Below are 18,631 nucleotides of genomic sequence, written 5' to 3'. Positions count from 1 at the left end.
AGCTGCCTGAGATGGGGCAGCTAAGTCTTACTCCCTGTTGACAAGCTCTCAGACTCAGCCCTGCACCCATTTTGATTGTGCATTAGAACAGAGTAAACACAACCAGGATTTGAAATTGTCTCCAAACCCAAAAGCTGTAAGTGCTGAAAACAAATACAAGTGATCCACTCTATCAAAGGCTTTGTCTTGGTTGAGGGCAATTATACCTGTTTTCCTGTTTTCTCATTGTAACGGTCACATCATCAAAAACATCCATCATTAGAAATTTCCATCCATCCATCCTCTACCGCTTATCTGCACTCAGGGATGCGGGGGGTGCTGGAGCCTATCCCAGTTGTTGTCAGGCGAGAGACAGGGTACACACTAGACTGGTCGCCAGTCAATCGCAAGTCCAAATATACAGACAGACAACATTAACTCACTCTGGGCAATTTTGTCCAATTAACCTGCTTCATATTTGTGGACTGTGGGGGGAAACTGGAGAACCCTGAGGAAGCCCCTTGTCTGAATTGAGCCAGGGTCCTTTGTGCTGTGAGGCCAACGCACTAACTACTGCACCACCCTACCACCCTCATCAGAAATGTTCTGAATTATATTCTTGTCCATGACAATAGGATTGATCTGGATGTATGATGTTACAGAGAAAGCCTTTCAGTCTTTTGGAAAGCACCTTAGACTGGATTTTGTAGTTTGCACATAGCAGAGCCACAGGCCCTCAATTTTTCACTAAAGCTAAATCTCCTGTTTTCATAAGTAGGGCGAGAACTGCCCTCCAGCACAAGCTTGATAAGGAGCCTGTCTGACTGCACTCCATTATTACCGTGTGAAGGTCGTGGTCAATGGTGCTCCAAAAATGTTTTAAAAAGTCCACAGGGAGCCCATTGAGCCCTGGTGTTCGGCCTAAAGGTACTTGGTTTATGGCAGTGGTGGATTCTTCAATTGTAAGTTTCTCGTTCACTGTAGTTCTTTCCTTCAGGCTGAGTTTATGGAGGTCCCTTAGTAGATCCCCTTAGAAAGCAATGATTGTTTGGCACAAACATTTGTCTAGCAGTAGTTTATTACAATACAACTTGACCCATTGGCCAAGATTAATGACTAGCACAAATGCAACTAAATGATGATCTGAAAAGCCAACTGTGGTTATGTTACAGAGAAGTTATTGGGGCAGGAGGGTGCTTGAGATTTAGAACCTGTTGAGTCTGGCTGTTGAGACCTGATCATCGCAGAGCCTGCCTGAGGTGTGCTGTTTGGCTTGGTTTTTTTTTATTTTCTTTATTCTATAAGTATCCAGCAGGTCATAAGAGGATCTGGTAGTTTCGAGAGTCTGGGAGGATGCTGGATTGGGATCCCAGCCTATTCAGTAAACAGTTTCCACAAGGGTGCAATTAAAATCTACCCCCACAACAATGTTTTCTTGCTGGTATGTGGAAAGTTCATTCTTGTGTGTAGAGCATGTTCACTCTCTGTGCCGCTGGTCATTGCATATACTAGGCAAAAGACAGAATCTGCAAACATTACCCTCACGGTATGCTCTATAGGAGACAGCCTTTCACTGCCTCAGCAGAAAGGTTGTATTGGCTGAGGTCTTAAGGATGATGGCTACACCTGCACTCATGGTGGTTCTATGGCTGAAGTAATATAGTCCATCTCACTACAGGCCCCAGTACACCTGGGGCGTGGGGTTTCAGAGCAAAGCTTCTGGCAACAGGCAAAAATTAGAATAGAATACAGTCATTTGGCAGACGCTTCTATCCAAAGCCACTTCCAGTGGAGATGTTGAGGATTGAACATGCGAAGCCACTCTAGATTTCCTTATACAATACCAGAGTTCCCCTCTTGACATCGTGTCATATTCTTTTTCTAAGTCTACAAAAACATAATGCAGAACCCTCTGACATTCTCCATTCTTTTCTATTACCATTCTCAAAGCAAATACTGCATCTGTAGTATTCAATCTAGGCCATACTGCTGTTCACAAAGCTTCATTGCTTCATTGTGTGGCTCATCTATCCCTCTATAGTTGCCCCAATTCTGCACATCCACCTCATGCTTGATAATGGGTGCCATCACACTTCATCTCCATTCTTCAGGCATCTTCTCACTCTCTAAGATCCTGTTGAATAAACTAGTCAGAAACTCTTCCACTACCTCTCCTAGACACGTCCACACCTCCACAGGTATATCACCAGGACCAACTGCTTTTCCACTTTTCATCCTCTTCAATGGCCTCCTCACTTCACTTTTACTAATTTGTGCTACTTTGTGGTCTACAAGTCCCCTCTTCTACCCTTGCCTCTCTTTCATTTTCCACATTCATCAGCTCTTCAAAGTACTCTTTCCATCTTCCCATCACTCTTCTAGTATCTGTCAATACATTTCCCTCTCTGTCCTTAATCACCTGGACCTGTTGTACATCCTTTCCATCTTTATCGCTCTGTTTCATCAGCCTGTATAGATCACTCTCCCTCCTTACCGTCCAACCAAACATACAAGTCATTGTACACCCTTTTCTGCTACCTCTATCTTTACCTTATGTTATATCCCTGTACTCCAGTCTGTTTTCTTCAGTCCTCTCAGTGTCCCACTTCTTTGCTAACCGCTTTCTTTTTATACACTCCTGCACTTCAGATGACACCAAGCACTCTACCTGACAACCATGCAACACTCCTCCCTTTTCAGCTTCCACCACTTTGTCCTCTGCTCTGCCCTCTTGATCTTCCTTGTCACCAGAGTCATCCAACAAACCACCATCCTATGCTGTCTGGCTACACTCTCACCTACAACTACTTTGCAGTCACTGATCTCTTTCAGGTTACCTCATCTATACAAGATGTGGTCTTCCTGAATGCTCCTACATTTGCTCTTATAAGTTACCCTAGGTCTTTTCTGGGGAGGTGGAAAAAAAAGCGTTCACTTAAGCAATTTCCATTCTTTTTGCAAAATATACCACCATCTTTACCTCTGCATTGCCATACTGTTTACAAAATCTGCCCATCACTTCTTCATCCCCTCTATTGCCTGCACCAACATGCTCATTGAAGTCTGCACCAATTACCACTCTCATCTCTGGGGATATTCTGCATCACTTCATCTAGCTCATTTCGTAATGTCTCATTCTTCCGCTTGCGGGGCATAGCCACTAAGAACATTGAGCATCACAAGTTCAATTTTCAGTTTCAGACTCATAAGTCTATCTGACAATTTTTTTCACCACCAGAACATTCCTAACAAACGCCTCCTTCAAGATAACTCCTCATCAGGACCATGAGAGTAAAGCCTGCTCCTAAGCATCTAGCCTTACTACCTTTCCACCTTGTCTACCGGACACACAGTATATCCACGTTCTCTGCATCATGTCGATCAACTCTACCTTTTCTGGTCATAATCCCCATATACAAAGTTTCTACTCTGTCTCAGACTCTTGTCTTTCCTCTACTCTCTCTGCTCTCGAACATGCCTTCCTCCTCTCCTTCTTTGAGCCCAGTTTCCATTGGCTTCCTGTAGGTCATTGTTACCAATGGCAGTCATTGTTAACCCAGGCCTTAACCGATATGGTGTGATCTGGTTATTAGGTTTGATTTGCATGTTTGGTTTTGGCAAAAGTTTTGTGCCAGATGCCCTTCCTGATGCAACCCTCTGCATTCGCCCAGGCTTGGGACCGGCCCAGGGAGACACCGGCCGTGTCACCCTGAGGCTTCATTACCAAGCTAAAATGTTAATACTCTTATTTAAAGCCTTTGACTTAAGGTTATTGAACATGTTTTTTTTTAGGTTGCCAACTTGGCTTGCTCCATCTCCAACAATGAAGAGGGTGTGAAGCTGGTCCGAATGGCTGCTACCCAAATTGACAGCCTTTGTCCACAGGTGAGGATTCTCATAGAATGCAAAATGTGCGCTATGGTTAGGACTTTCCAGTCATTTCAAACAGAGAAGCTTTTTTTTCCCTTCCACTGGCTCTATGGACTGAAAAAAAGGGAACATGAGCTATGTTAGAGGACATAGCAACAATATTTCCAAGGATGCAAACAAAAATAATTTGAGATCCGTTTTATAGGTGCATGGGCCTAAATGAAGGCCTACTAGCTTCTTGCTAGTAGGCCTTGAGGAGCGGTCTCCCTAAACCTCTTGGCAATTCTCAACACTGGCAGATTGTCATAACTTATCAGACCGATAGTAGTGAGTAAGGAGGAAGAAGCAAAAGATTTTTCCACCACTTTTTTGAAGAGTTACAACATACCTTGTATATGTGAATACACCTACACACACCCTCACAATCTCATCTATTAAACAAGCAAGAGGGGTGAGCAAAGGGGAAAGTTTTGCTTTAAACAGGCCGGCTTTCAGAATAGATAACTGTTCTTAAGGAAAACTAAGACCAAGTTATTATTTTTAGTATGATGACACTGAACTGAAGACACTAGACTGAGGAAACAAATATTTATTAAACATGTCTTGTTATACCTAATTTGGTTGTATCAAAATATAGAATGCACTTGTTTATTGAGACATCAAAAATTATTACTCTTGAATTAAAACTTGAAAATACTCCAGTCAACCACAATTGTGATTTTAGTTCAGGTCAGAGTAAGTGATATTTATCTATCCGAAACACCACACAACACGTTTCATTCTTCTTTCATATCAGGTGATAAATGCTGCTCTCACTTTGGCTGCTCGCCCTCAAAGCAAAGTAGCCCAGGACAACATGGATGTTTTTAAGGACCAATGGGAGAAGCAAGTACGCATCCTGACTGAGGCTGTAGATGACATAACCTCAGTGGATGACTTCCTTTCTGTGTCAGGTAAAAGGCAAATAAGAGTTAACTGGTTTTAATCCAATCGGGAAAAAACAGACAAATAGAGAAACATAATGCGAGTACAAAACATTAGAGAACAGCCCCAGCATTTGCTTAACTTTAAGAATTTTATACAGATCAAACACAGAATTCAAATGTGTCTCTCAAAAAAAAAAAAAAAAATTAATTGGTTGTTTCTTTTGTTTCTGCCCATTAAGAGAACCATATTCTTGAGGACGTCAACAAATGTGTTATTGCTCTGCAAGAGGGAGATGTGGACACTCTTGATCGAACGGCTGGAGCTATCAGGGGCAGAGCTGCTCGTGTGGTACACATTATCAATGCAGAGATGGAGAACTATGAACCTGGAGTCTACACCGAGCGTGTCCTGGAGTCTATTAAGCTTCTGTCCGAAACAGGTTGGTAAAATGTAAAACTAATTTTGTTTTATTACCAATCAGTTTTATTAATTGTATAATATGCATAGATTGCTCCCCATTCACTTTTTACACCCTTAGTATTTGCTTTGTTTGTAAGTCTACATTGGTCTGCTTTACCGCACTTTTAAAATCAGCTTGACCTATGATCGAACCAACTGACTAACAGGTGCCCAATAAAGCAGTTTCGCAAATAATCCTGTTCAGATTTGAATTTAATCTTAGCTTTGCGTCTTTGACTTAACCTTCGCTCAATGCACAACAAGATGCTAAAATAGCTTTAAAAGTACATTTTAAATTTAGTTCATTTCTTATTTGCTTTCAGTAAAAATACATTTCAGCATACATAAATAAATAGTTTAAATTGGTGACTTACTATGTTAATATTGATTTGGTTCTTGAAAAACATTTAAATCACAATTCAAACACATTTTAATATTCACAATTTGCAGTTTTTTACTTAGATTAAAATTGGTAAGGCAGAAGACGCTGTGGACAGAGTCCTCCATCCAAAGCCCCCATCTCACCTCACTGTAAGGGCTTGCCAGTTCTGTCCAATAGACTTCCAGGCCACCTACTCATCCCCAAGTGTATGAGACCTATGGATGCACATTCAAAGTTCTAAAATCTAATGCTCAAGAATTCGGCTAAAGGTGTTTGGTTCCTTTTACAGACAAACATACATATGCGCAATCATTGTGTTTGTAATGCCTTATAACCGACTCCTTGCATGGAAGTTCATAAGCAAGACATCACTTTGGTTTACACTTGGCAACATTTTCCTCCCAGTGACCTGCCCCAAAGTTTTTATACTGTGGCCAACTTAAGATAGGATGTATCCCAACAATACTTTGGAGTCACTTGGCAGTGCCCCATCTTGGACACCATCTACTGAATCCAAGAAAGCTACATACTTTGACTGATAGTCGATGAATGCAAACCACCATCAGAGATATCCTTACCTCCCTACGCAATAAGAAAAAGGTTAATGTCATCAGGACTAAATAGGATCTGGTATTTTGAGTATCTCCAATCTCACCTGATGCTTTTTCAGTTTGAGAAGTTATTTTAAAAAAATAAAATAAAAAATAAATAAAATCTCCAGTCCTTCTCCCTGAGCTTGCTTCCAGAGCCAGTGCGACTTAAGGAAGATAGTTTAACAATTACTAGTGTATCATTCCACCTTCTGCAGTGGCTCCTTATCCATCAGAGAGGTAAGACACTCAGGTCTCCACCTCTGCCTGCTGTCAAGCAAAAAATGCGTCACACTGATGTCTCTTCCTAATGGTAGTGAATCCATTGGCACGAGTACCCTGTGCAGTTTGTTTGGGCCATTACCGACTGAGCCCTCAGGGCCAAGGCACAGCCATCATAGGTTTATGCATACTTACCCACCAAGACCTTGCTCAAAAAGGGTGCCCCAGTTATTCAGTTTATCTAGACAAGGTATTGCTATAATTAAACTGTGCCGTTTTGCTTCAGTGCAACAGGAGCAAAACAATACGTTTTCTCCATTTACTGATAAGCAGGACTTAAATACATTAATTAGTAAATGTATAGACTACTTTGTCAAGGTAGTGTAAAAGTGGAAGGATAAGGGTGGGATACAAATGAATAAACAAACATTCAATTGATTCCACAGTTTGAGTTCTCAGATGGCACAAGATTTTAACGTACTCGGGGTCAACAGTCCAGAACAATGGAGAATGTGAAAGAGAGTAAGTAATGTGTGATAGTGTATCAGCCAGAATTAAAGGTGTACTAAACAGTAGAGAGACCAACAATGCTGTGAGATTTAAGAGTCAGACGCAGGCTATAGAAAGTCATGGTGTATAAAGAAAAAAAAATTCTACAACCATTCCGTTTGCTAATTGGTGAGAAACAAATAGGTATGTGCCACACAGCTCACTGTGTGAGGGATTTTGCTTTCAGAGGCAAAGCTCATCGCTGTCACATCTTTTTAAATCATAAAAATGATAAAATAAGTGTATGACAGATCAGTGGACAAAGATTTTTTATGTTATTATTAGTTTATTTTTCATGACGACTCACCAAAGCTTAATAAAATTGTAAACCTGTATAAATTAACTTAAATTTCTCAAATTCATTTGGTCAGACCAGATTACAAGCTGAAAAAAGTACCCTTTTAAATCAGTCAATGTCCCAGCCTCAATAAAAATGTGACATTTTATGACTTTCAGAAACATTTTATTTCATACTATCTTAAATGGGAATGAGGAGAAATTCAATATCTTTGATTTGGATGTACGGACTATGCTCTGAACAATCTTGATTTATTGTGGATTGACTTGTTTCATTTTGATCGTAAGGAAAATTCTTTGAATTTTATTCTTGCCTCTCTATGAGAATCGTGGGTTGATTTTCAAAAGGTGGGTAACCATGTATCTACAAAAGAAAGCAAATAAACAAATCATGCTAGCTATGTGGCTTTAAAAATGACTCGAACCTTACATTTTAAATCAAGATTTACTGTTTACTCATTGTCTGCATCTAATTGAGATGTTTAAGCACAGATCCAATGAATGTGCCCCACACTGGCCCCATATTTTTGTTGGAGAGCTGCCCCCCCCTTGCTGATTCCATTGTAGTGATGAAAGTTTTTTAATGGTTATTATGCACAGCTGAGCTTGACCATAAAGCACATATTGATCCTTTTGAACTTTTTCTTTCCTCCACTCAGTCGATGTCTGAGAATGTGAATCCAGGGTAAATATGATCAAGTGCAGAAAAAAATAATATAGCAACACATAAGAGGTACCAAGTCCAATTACCTGGACAGTTCTAAAAAAATAAATAAATAAATCAATAGTTGTCTAGTTGTCAGGAAAGATTTCACTGAGTGATTTGAGCAGAGATTTTCAAGGAATTCATTGATATGCTTTGCCAAATTGTCTTTTTTTCTACTGGTGTGTTGTATAAAACATTTGTCCTCTGCCACTGAGCTAAGTATTTAGTGACAACTAAGTTTACTTAAGATTTCAAAATTCCAATTAACAGCAAAAGTATGGTCAGAAGTATTCACTCACGTGTCTTGATCTGCAGTGACATCCCATTCCTAATCCATAGGGTTCAATATGACATGGGTTCACCCTTTACAGCTATAACAGCTTCAACTCTTCTGGGAAGGCTGTCCACAAGGTTCAGGAGTGTGTTTATGGGAATTTTTGACCATTCTTCCAGAAGCGCATTTGTGAGGTCATACACACTGACGTTGGACGTTCTATTGTAAGTCACTTTGGATAAAAGCGTCTGCCAAATGTAATGTAATGTAATGGACAGGAAGGCTTTGCTCTCAGTCTCTGTTCTAATTCATCACAAAGGTATTTATCGGGTTGAGGTCATGCCAGTCAAGTTCATCCATGCCAGACTGTCATCCATGTCTTTATGGACCTTGCTTTGTGAACTAGCTGCACAGTCATGTTGGAAAAGGAAGGGGCCCACTCCCAACTGTTCCCACAAAGTTGGGAGCATGTAATTGTCCAAAATGTCTTGGTATGCTGAAGCTTTCAGATTTCCTGTCACTGAAACTAGGGGGCCCAGGCCAGCCCCTGAAAAACAGGATGCACCACAGCATCTGCTGACCTTGCTCTGTCAGTTTGTGGCCTAACACTTCATTGTTGAGTTGCTGTTATTCCCAAATACTTCCATGCTCTTAAAATGGAGCTGACAGTTGATTGGAATGTTTAGGAGCAGGGAAATTTCACAAATGGATTTGTTGCACAGGTGGCATCCTATATCAGTTCCACACTGGAATTCACTAAGCTCCTGAGAGACACCTGAGAGTGACCCATCCTTTCACAAATGTTTGTGAAAACAGCCTGGATGCCTAGGTGCTTGATTTTATACACCTGTGACCATGCAGGTGATTGGTACACCTGATTTAGATTATTTGGATCGGTGAGTGAATACTTTTGGCCATATAGTGTATATTGCCAAAGTTGCATGCCATGAGGCATGATGATACTACAATATGTTTTTAAATCAGGACATAATGAAGCATTTAGCCTAGGTTTTGTAATCATCATAACATGCCCGCAGTCCCTCTCCCATGTCATTCTTTTTAATTTGTGGATCAAAGTGAACTAAAGAAACAGCCGGCAAGAGATGGGGATAAGGTGTCAAGCTGTTGATTGTTGTTGCATAACAATCTTCTGAGGGACTCAGTAGTGTCATAGTGGTTTTTTTTTTCTAGAGGCTCTTCATGTTGATGTTTGAAAATATCTTCTTGAAATCTAGAGAATTTATGTAGAGGGGGGGATTCATTCTTTTCTGGTTTCAGTGATATTGTGAAGAGCCAAGATCTTATCTGCTGGTTTGTCAAGAGTGAAGATCTTTTCTGCTTGTTGGTCAGGCTCATGATAATAAAGTATTAAGAAGTGTTGGAGCAAATGCTTTGGGTCAAACATTTCAGTGGTGATAACATTACCATTCTTGTCTTTCACAGCAACTGATTTTCTTGCCTTGATCTTCATGTTTTTTTGGCTTCTGCCAGATGCAATCTGCCAGTTACCATGTGAAGTGAAAATTATAACCAGTCTGTGTTAGTTTCAGACCCACCCATACTCAACCCATGAGTTTATATAATTCAACAGTGTTTTCCTGGCTAATCTGTCGATTTAGAACTCTGCCCTGTACTTTTCAAGGTTTTGCTTTTGCTTTTGTGTCCTTCAAGTTCTGATGTTCAGTAGCTTTTGCCTCCAACTCTTCCTGTCTTCTAACTTCTGCCATGCTGGTAATTTTTCTTCTTTCTGAAACCAATGGTATTTGCTGCTATTTGAATGTATGCAGTATTTATCTTTCCCCACTCCAGATCAACATCTTCCTCTTCACCTAAGTGCCAAGAAACAGTTCTGTAATTCCAGAATTAAGTCCTGTTTCACCTCACGTCTTTTGAGCTAGGCAGTATGAATTTTTTTTTGTGCTTCCAGTATCAGCTGACACCTTTCTGAGCTAATGCTCTGAGACCAGGATGTAGAGATGATAGTTCATGTATGATTCTTCTTTAAGACCTGGACTACCCCATTTGGTTCGAACATTGTCCTTATATTCTATGCACACAAATGTATTGTGGTTTTTAGTCAGAGTAGACTCCCTTTCACACATCTAACTTCCCTGTGTGGGCTGTCACCAACAATGCCATTGTTCGACAAGCCTCCATCAGGACCAGGTTTAGCGGTTATTGTCTTTTTTGCAGTCTCTGTAACAGGATAGTTCTTTTGTGGCATGGGGTTATAAGCCCCCTGCCTAACCCCCAATCTGGAGGACTATGTGTTGTCTTTTGTCTGGCCCCTCATCTGGAAGCAGAGCAGCATGAGCGCAATTAAGAGAAGAAAATAATCACACGGTCACATTTATTGTCAAAATCTTCTTGTCTTGGGGGAGTTTCCGAAAATAACTGTCAGGGTTTTGTGTTGGTCTAGGTTATAATGGCCTGTTGTGTAAATGGAAGAGTTGATCTGCAGTAACTAGGTGTAAGCATAACAAGCATAACGAGCATAACAACCCCCTTACACCTAGTTTTTGACAGATTTCAACAAGAATTCACCTGACCTCGATGACTGAGAACCTCCGCAGACATGATCACATTTATTTCCTGTCATAATTTCTCAAGTGGAATGAGTGTAATGCTCCTTAAAATCAGCAACTTTGCTCATTAAGGGATTGAAAACCATTTTAATATTTCTATTTAAACTGCTTTCCAAGCTGTTCCAGTAAGTGAATTAAACTCTAATAAAAACAGAAATGCTGTGGTATCTCTTACATTTGATGAAACCTACCTTGTGTTTAATATCAAGAAACAAGAATACTTTTGGTGCAAAGCTGCATCATCACATTGTAGCACTGAAGCAGACACACGACAACTGATAAAACAGATAAACACCAAATCAATCATCAAACACATCCTAGTTTTTCTATTTGGCAACCCAGATTTAATAGCTGATTCTCTATCTGCATATGTTTGGGTGGTATGCCGTCACTTGTTCAAATGCCAGGATTTGCAGAACACACATGAACAGTGACTTATTTTCTGCACATGGAGATATAACTACTCACAAAGATCAGAAGAAAAGGTTGTCAGATTGTTTTACTAGATACAAACAATCCTTTGTTGTTTTAGTCTTTTATTAATTCATTTGTTTTTTTGTTTGTGTTTATTTATATATGTATGTTGGAATTTATTTATTTATCTGGAGAATAGGGGGAAAATGTGATTTTGTGATATAATGTTTGTCTTCTTTTGTGTCTTAATTTTTTAGCAATACTTTCCTATTTAGAAAGGGGCATTCAGGCAATGTGATAAACTTAACTTATGTCCATACTCCCCATCCCCCACCCTCTCTCTCCACTTGTAGTTATGCCTCGATTTGCTGAACAAGTCGAGGTGGCTATTGAGGCACTGAGTACAACTCCCCCACAGGCCTTTGAGGAAAATGAATTCATCGATGCATCCCGTTTGGTCTATGATGGCGTCCGTGACATCAGGAAAGCTGTCCTCATGATAAGGGTATGAGCATTATTCACCTGAAAACATCAAAATGCTAGCTCAGCATGAACCAGACACATTTTATGCATTTTGGAATTATTTTGATGATGAATGGTAAAAAAAATATTTTGGTTCCTTACTTTATGTCAAGTTATTTCATTTGTTTTTTGTGATAGAACCCACAAGACATCTTTTAAATTTTTGTCGTTCTAGCTCCACATCTAAAGCAGCATTGCTGTTTTTTGTCAGTAATATTTGGTGTTTTCTGATTAAATCTCATCTGCCCTAAGGATAAAGACAAACATAGCTGAAATTAAATATCCAATTTAATGTCCATTTAAGATGTCATACTTTCTACATTATCTCTTTTTATAAAGATAACAGATTATTTTACTGTATGTCATGATAATGGTAATCTGCAAAATGATTCAAGTAGTTCTACTAACATCACAGTATATGCAGTTTTCACTCAAGCAGGCCCCCGTCCTAAGAATGTAATTCATTTATTTTATGCAGGCTGGAAGGTTTCCCAGTTCAGTGCCGGAAAAAAATCTAATTATGGAAAATAATGTGATGTTGGTAAATAATGTAAAACAGGCAGCTTTGAACTGCTCGGGACCAGCTGGCTTCTTAATCCCATCCAAGTTGAATTACTTGGTGAGAAAACAACTTCAAGAGCCTAACTGTTTCTCTCTTCTCTAATTCTGTCATATAGAAAGAGAATGCTGGTGCCACACTTGGCAGTTTGTATGCAAACATTGCATGGCTCTGTCTTATTTTAAGGCTACTTGAGCCAAGAGCTGTCCTTTATGATTTTTGTTGTTGCAGTTGTTGTCATTGTTTTTGCTGTTGCTTTTTGTATTTTTACAATACTGTCTTTGAATTAATAAACTTTTTTTCCGCAGTGAATATAAATGAGGTAACTTTTGTGAAGGATATAAAGTTCTGTAAGTTACGTAATACAAATGTCTCCCCTTTGTCTACACAATCAGAGTTTTGAGAAGTTGAGTGATTAGGCTATTGATTGAATGAAACCCATGTGATTATCCAGTGATATTTGAAGAAAGTACAACATGTTCTGAATGTACAGATGAAAATGGGGCATTGGCTAAAAAAATTATGTGGTCTCATTAAGTGAGGACAATAAAATACAATTAAAAAAGCCTGATTTAAAGCCCCTTGCTCCCTCTCCCTTAATGTACTGCATATTTTGAATGTAGTCAAGGAGAAAGGAGAGACCTCTTATCTGATCCAACATCAACATCTGATCACTTATTTGCATCTCCAGGCACAAGCTGAAATGCGGTCCACAAAAAAGGTGAAACCGAGGTTGGGAAAAAAAAAATCCAAAACTAATGTCATAAAAATACCAACTCTGCTTTTTAGTTGATAAGCCTGTCTGATTTTCTATGTATTTATATATTTATTGATGCATTTATTTATTTATCAGCAGAAATTACAATTCATCAAAATCCTGGTTAACATTCATCTCTTATTCAGGAGCTATGATGTCACAATGTAGAGCAAAATATGAATTAACGACGGAATGCATTATATGTTTTGGGAAATATCCACATAAATGTGTCTGTGTTCTTGATACATTTGTTTATAGGTATATTTCAATGTGAGGCGGTCAGAGGTGACCCTGAAAATCATATTGCACAGCATTGTATTACACAAAGATATTTTCTTCGTTTTTTTATTTCATTTTCTGAATTGTTTTCTTATGTGTTTTTTTTTTTGTTTTGTTTTGTTATTTACAGACCCCTGAGGAATTGGAAGATGACTCCGACTTTGAACAAGAGGACTATGATACTCGTAGCAGGACTAGTGTCCAGACTGAAGACGATCAACTTATTGCTGGACAGAGTGCTCGGGTGGGTGGATGTCCATTTTGATAGTGTGTCATTTCAGCATTCGATCAGTCACACTAAACTGGAGCTTGAACCACAAACTAACAAGAAAAATATATTTGAAATATATAATATAAATAATAATATGATAATTATATAAAAATATATTTGAAATAGGAAAAGTTTGAGAAAAATACAAGAATTTCTGTATTGCTCTGTCTTCAGTAACAGTTGGATAAAAATTGCATTTTATGAAAACACATAACACACAATATTGTAAAGGAACTTTGCCAAAATCTCAGCTATTGGTAAACTGGCAATTTCTCACTTGGGCTCAACTTAAAATATATTAACACAGTGTCAGTGATTGCCTCCTTCACGCAATACAAGGGCTCTAGTGGTGTGTGGTATTTGATTTTATTGTTGTAGTGACAGGAATATGAATTGGCCCATTGCATCTCCCTGTGGCTCAACCTTGAATTATATAGCCATGAACCTCACAATATGTACACTCATGAGGAGAAATTAACAAACAGCATAAAATAAATAAAATCACAGAGCATGTGAATTGTTTGTCAATAAGTTTGGCAGCACGGTGGCGCAGTGATTAGCGCTTCGGCCTCACAGCATGAGGGACACTGGTTCAATTTCAACCTTTCTGTGTGGAGTTTGCATGTTCTCCCCCGTGTTTGTGTTGTTTTCCTCCTACACTCCAAAAACATGCAGCAGGTTAATTGTAAAAAAATGGGAAAATGGCCCCAAATGAGTGAATGTTGTCTGTCTGTATATGCTGCTGTCTTTGTATGTGGCCCTGCGATTGACTGGCGACCAGTCCAGGGGTGTACTCCGCCTCTTGCCCGAGGGCAGCTGGGATAGGCTCCAGCATCCCCCGCGACTCTGAGTGCAGGATAAGCAGCAGATACAGTTGTGCTAAACATTTATACCACACAGTGAGAGCCAGCATATAAACAAAATATGTTTTTGCTGTCACCCTATGGTGTCACAGACGAGAAACATGAAAAATAGCCACCCCTCAGATTTACAGTCTCTGCATCTTCATATAAAACCAAAGTAAATTAAGTCAGGAATAATTCCAGGAACCCCTTTTAATTTTTTTTTGTTTTGCCTTTGTAATGTTCTACTGGTTCCTTTTGTTGCACAGAGTCATTAAGTTAAATCATTAGTGGAGACATGTATAATATGAGGGCAGAAAAACTCATTGGCAAATGAGATGTGTATAAAGTATCCTTTTTTTTTATAACGACATGCAGCTGTAACCTCAAATAAAATAGTAGATATATCAATATAGTGATGGGATAACAGTTTTGATCCTCCAAAATAATTGAACTCTAAAGTGTTCTCATCTTTTACTTTAAATAGAATGAAATTAAGTCATTTCATGATGCAGTGCTCTGTGTAGACAACACGAAAGTGCTCTAATCTTCAGAGATACAGCAGAGTTGCTGAGTGTTTTGGCACAATGCTCCCTTGTTTGGGTTTGCCACTATGTTAAGCTCCCAAGTCTCATTCTTTGTTCTTATCAGTAAAGCTTGGGAAGGTATTTGGGGAAAAGAGAATTCTGAAGGGTCACCAAGCTCCCTCCTGCTCCCCTTATGTCTGAAGTGGTTCATGTGTTTACACCAGAGCAGCAGCTTTCTTTTTTTCTTCAGAGCCCTTTATTCTGCTCCTTTTTTACTTTTAGTCTGCCTTTTGTCACAAAGTAAAGTAGTTTGATCAAAAACTGCGTCCCTCCTTATCTCTCCCCACTCCCACATATAATTGATTATAGGAAAATGATTTGCTGTATAAATGTAAAGACAATTTTTGGTTCCTCTAACTTTTTGTCTTGGTCCAATCCATTATTTTGTGCACAGAATATGAATAATACATTTCATGCAAATAACAATGATAAATATTGTCAAATAATTTTAAAGGTAATCCATACAATCACTGCAATTCCATATAGTTAAGCATTTTGACAGCAGCAGCATACTTTTTAGGGTTATTATGTGGTTGTATTAGGTTACATATTACCAGCAGAGATATCCTAACAATCTTTCCTTTGAGTATGGATACAAAATATGTATGTATGCTGTGACCCTATGGTGTCACAGAAGAGAAACACAAATAATAACCACCTCTCACAGTCAGTCTCTGTGTCTTCATATAAAAACAAAGTCACAGAAAATAAAGATAACCATGAGTTGGAAGTTAAGATGAAAGAAACACGAAAGGGATCCACACGTTTTGTAGTGTAAAATATCATAAATGCCAATCATAGCAAAATTGTAGTAACCTTTTTTTTTGCATTGTGTTTTATCATTTTTTGGTCTCTGCTCCATCCCAGTGTTATGGTTGTTTTAAAAGGTTTATGTGACACACGGATGAAATAAGACAGAATACGGTTTATTTTCCAAATTACTGCAGTGCTTTTACTGCACTAGTATTTTTTTTTGTTACCCCTTTTTTCTTAAACACTTGATATCAGCAGAGGGTTGCTGTTCAGTAAAATCACATGTTTTGCCAATGGAGTCCACTGTCCAGTGGTTGATAGTTTTTTGCTTGGTACAGCAGATGAAATCATGACAGGGCTTGGGAGCCTCATTTTAATTGTTTAAGCTCTTCATAACTAACCAGAGTCAAAGCTTTTTAATACCCTCCCCATAGAGATCAGTAGACCTGTGCATGTGTAAAAATCTGTCAGCCTTTCATGAGAAACTTTTGAAAAAAGTGTTCCAAAAAACTACTCCTCTTGTAGCAACATGACATTGTTCGAAAAATATTTTTTCATTTTTTTGGTTTCATTTTTTTCACACAAATCACACATAAAAAAGAAAAAAAAACAACAATTTAATGGTTATTTTTTCATTGCCAGAACCACAATTCCTGCAATACATACAACAATAGATTTAGATAAATAGTGACAATTTTTTAGCCATGCTCCTGTTCTCTTCCGAACTTGATATAATTAACCCTATGGCTGCCAGGTTACGCTTTTTAATATCCCACTTTCCTGAAATAATGTTGAACAAATGCATTATTCATTCTCTGCTCTAAAAAGTCAGTCTCCTGAGTAACGCAGGACTCTTACTGACATGTGACCTTGCCACAAGATTAAGGCCATTTTTTGCTTGCCACAAAAGCCAGGCCACTGCCTGACCACTACAGGCTTAGAGAGCAAACTTTTCATTGAATGAAAATAAATAAAAGAAAAAAGCAAAACTGACCTGTTCTTTACATATGTAGGTTCTCAAGGTTTGAAAATGTTTATTTGTTCGTCATAAACTTTCAAACTTTATTGAATCACTTCAAAAGCATGATATATCATTCATATCTGCATGTTCAGAAGCGGGCCGTGCGTTTTATACCTATGCCTTCAGTAGTGCTCCGAATCAATTCACTCCCAATAATTAATTTATAGCTATAAAAAACATCTTATTATGCAGAAATGCAGTATAAAGGGAGGTGCATCGCAGATAGATAACCCGTGTGGTGTTAAAATTTGCTCGCGGGAGCGCATCACATGACGACAGAGGGATGCCCAACTCTGTACTCTTCCACTGACACCCCCCACGCGTAATCGATCCTGCACCCTGCGGCGTTGTCTGGGGCGCAGCCCGGCACCCCAAGTGCCACGATTCCTTCCTCTTCTTCTTCTTCTTCTTCTTCTTTCGGCTTTTCCCGTCAGGGGTCACCACAGCGAGTCAACTTTCTCCATCTAACCATATTATCTGTATCTTCCTCTCTCACACCAACTACCTTCATATCCTCTCTCACTACGTCCATAAATCTTCTCTTTGGTCTTCCTCGAGACCTCTTGCCTGGCAGCTCCAATTCCAGCGTCCGTCTACCAATATATTCACTATCCCTTCTCTGTACATGACCAAACCATCTCAGTCTGGCTTCTCTGACCTTCTCTCCAAAACATTGAACATGTGCTGTTCCTCTGATAGACTCATTCCTGATTCTATCCATTCTGGTCACTCCCAAAGAGAACCTCAACATCTTCATCTCTGCAACCTCTAGTTCTGCCTGCTGTCTTTTGGTCATTGTAACAGTTTCTAGTCCATACATCATCGCTGGTCTCACCACTGTCTTGTACACCTTTCCTCTTATTCTGGCTGAAAGTCTTCTATCACATAGTACCCCTGACACTTTTCTCCACCCATTCCAACCTGCTTTGACCCGTCTCTGCACCTCTTTTCCGCACTCTCCGTTGCTCTGGACTGTTGACCCTAAGTACCTGAAATCCTCCATCTTCTTGATCTCCACTCCCTGTAGCCTCACCGTTCCACCCGAGTTCCCCTCATTCACACACATATATTCTGTCTTGCTGCGACTAACTTTCATTCCTCTCCTTTCCAGAGCATATCTCCACCTCTCTAGATTTTCCTCTACCTGTTGTCTACTCTCACTACAGATCACAATGTCATCCGCAAACATCATGGTCCATGGGGATTCCTGTCTAACCTCATCTAACCTCATACATGTCCTGCACCAGTCTAACATACTTCTCTGCCACTCCAGACTTCCTCATACAATACCAGAGCTCCTCTCTTGGCACCCTGTCATATGCCTTTTCTAGGTCTACAAAAACACAATCCAGCTCCCTCTGAACTTCTCTGTACTTTTCTATTAGCATTCTCAACGCAAATACTGCATCTGTAGTACTCTTTCTAGGCATAAAGCCATACTGCTGTTCACAGATGCTGACTTCTGCTCTCAGTTTAGTTTCCACCACTCTTTCCTATAACTTCATTGTATGGCTCATCAACTTTATCCCTCTATAGTTGCCACAATTCTGCACATCCCCTTTATCCTTAAAAATAGGCACCATCACACTTTGTCTCCATTCTTCAGGCATCTTCTCACTCTCTAAGATCCTGTTGAATAATCTAGTCAGAAAATATACCGCACCCTGTCCTAGACAGGGCCACACCTCCACAGGTATATCATCAGGACCAACTGCTTTTCGCCTCTTCATCCTCTTCAATGCTTTCCTCACTTCACTTTTACTAATTTTTGCAACTTTGTGGTCTA

General features: G+C 39.4%; 1 protein-coding gene across 3 annotated transcripts in view; it reads left to right on the top strand.

Moving 5' to 3' along the window:
• The window catches only part of ctnna2 (catenin (cadherin-associated protein), alpha 2), a 270,175-nt gene that overhangs the window by 233,282 nt on the left and 18,262 nt on the right, over window positions 1-18,631 (top strand). For all 3 annotated transcript variants that reach the window (XM_086156790.1, XM_086156789.1, XM_086156791.1), the window contains 5 exons: window positions 3,772-3,864; window positions 4,646-4,802; window positions 5,015-5,215; window positions 11,608-11,759; window positions 13,502-13,615. In XM_086156790.1, the coding sequence (XP_086012916.1) occupies window positions 3,772-3,864; window positions 4,646-4,802; window positions 5,015-5,215; window positions 11,608-11,759; window positions 13,502-13,615 (717 nt within the window). The remainder of the gene's footprint in view (window positions 1-3,771; window positions 3,865-4,645; window positions 4,803-5,014; window positions 5,216-11,607; window positions 11,760-13,501; window positions 13,616-18,631) is intronic.

Source organism: Fistularia commersonii, chromosome 12 (genome assembly GCF_037954325.1).
Source record: "Fistularia commersonii isolate RoL2024-O1a breed Wild chromosome 12, RoL_Fcom_v1.0, whole genome shotgun sequence".
Classification (NCBI taxonomy): domain Eukaryota; kingdom Metazoa; phylum Chordata; class Actinopteri; order Syngnathiformes; family Fistulariidae; genus Fistularia; species Fistularia commersonii.
Note: the sequence above shows the minus strand (reverse complement) of the source record. Positions and strands in the feature narration are given on the sequence as shown.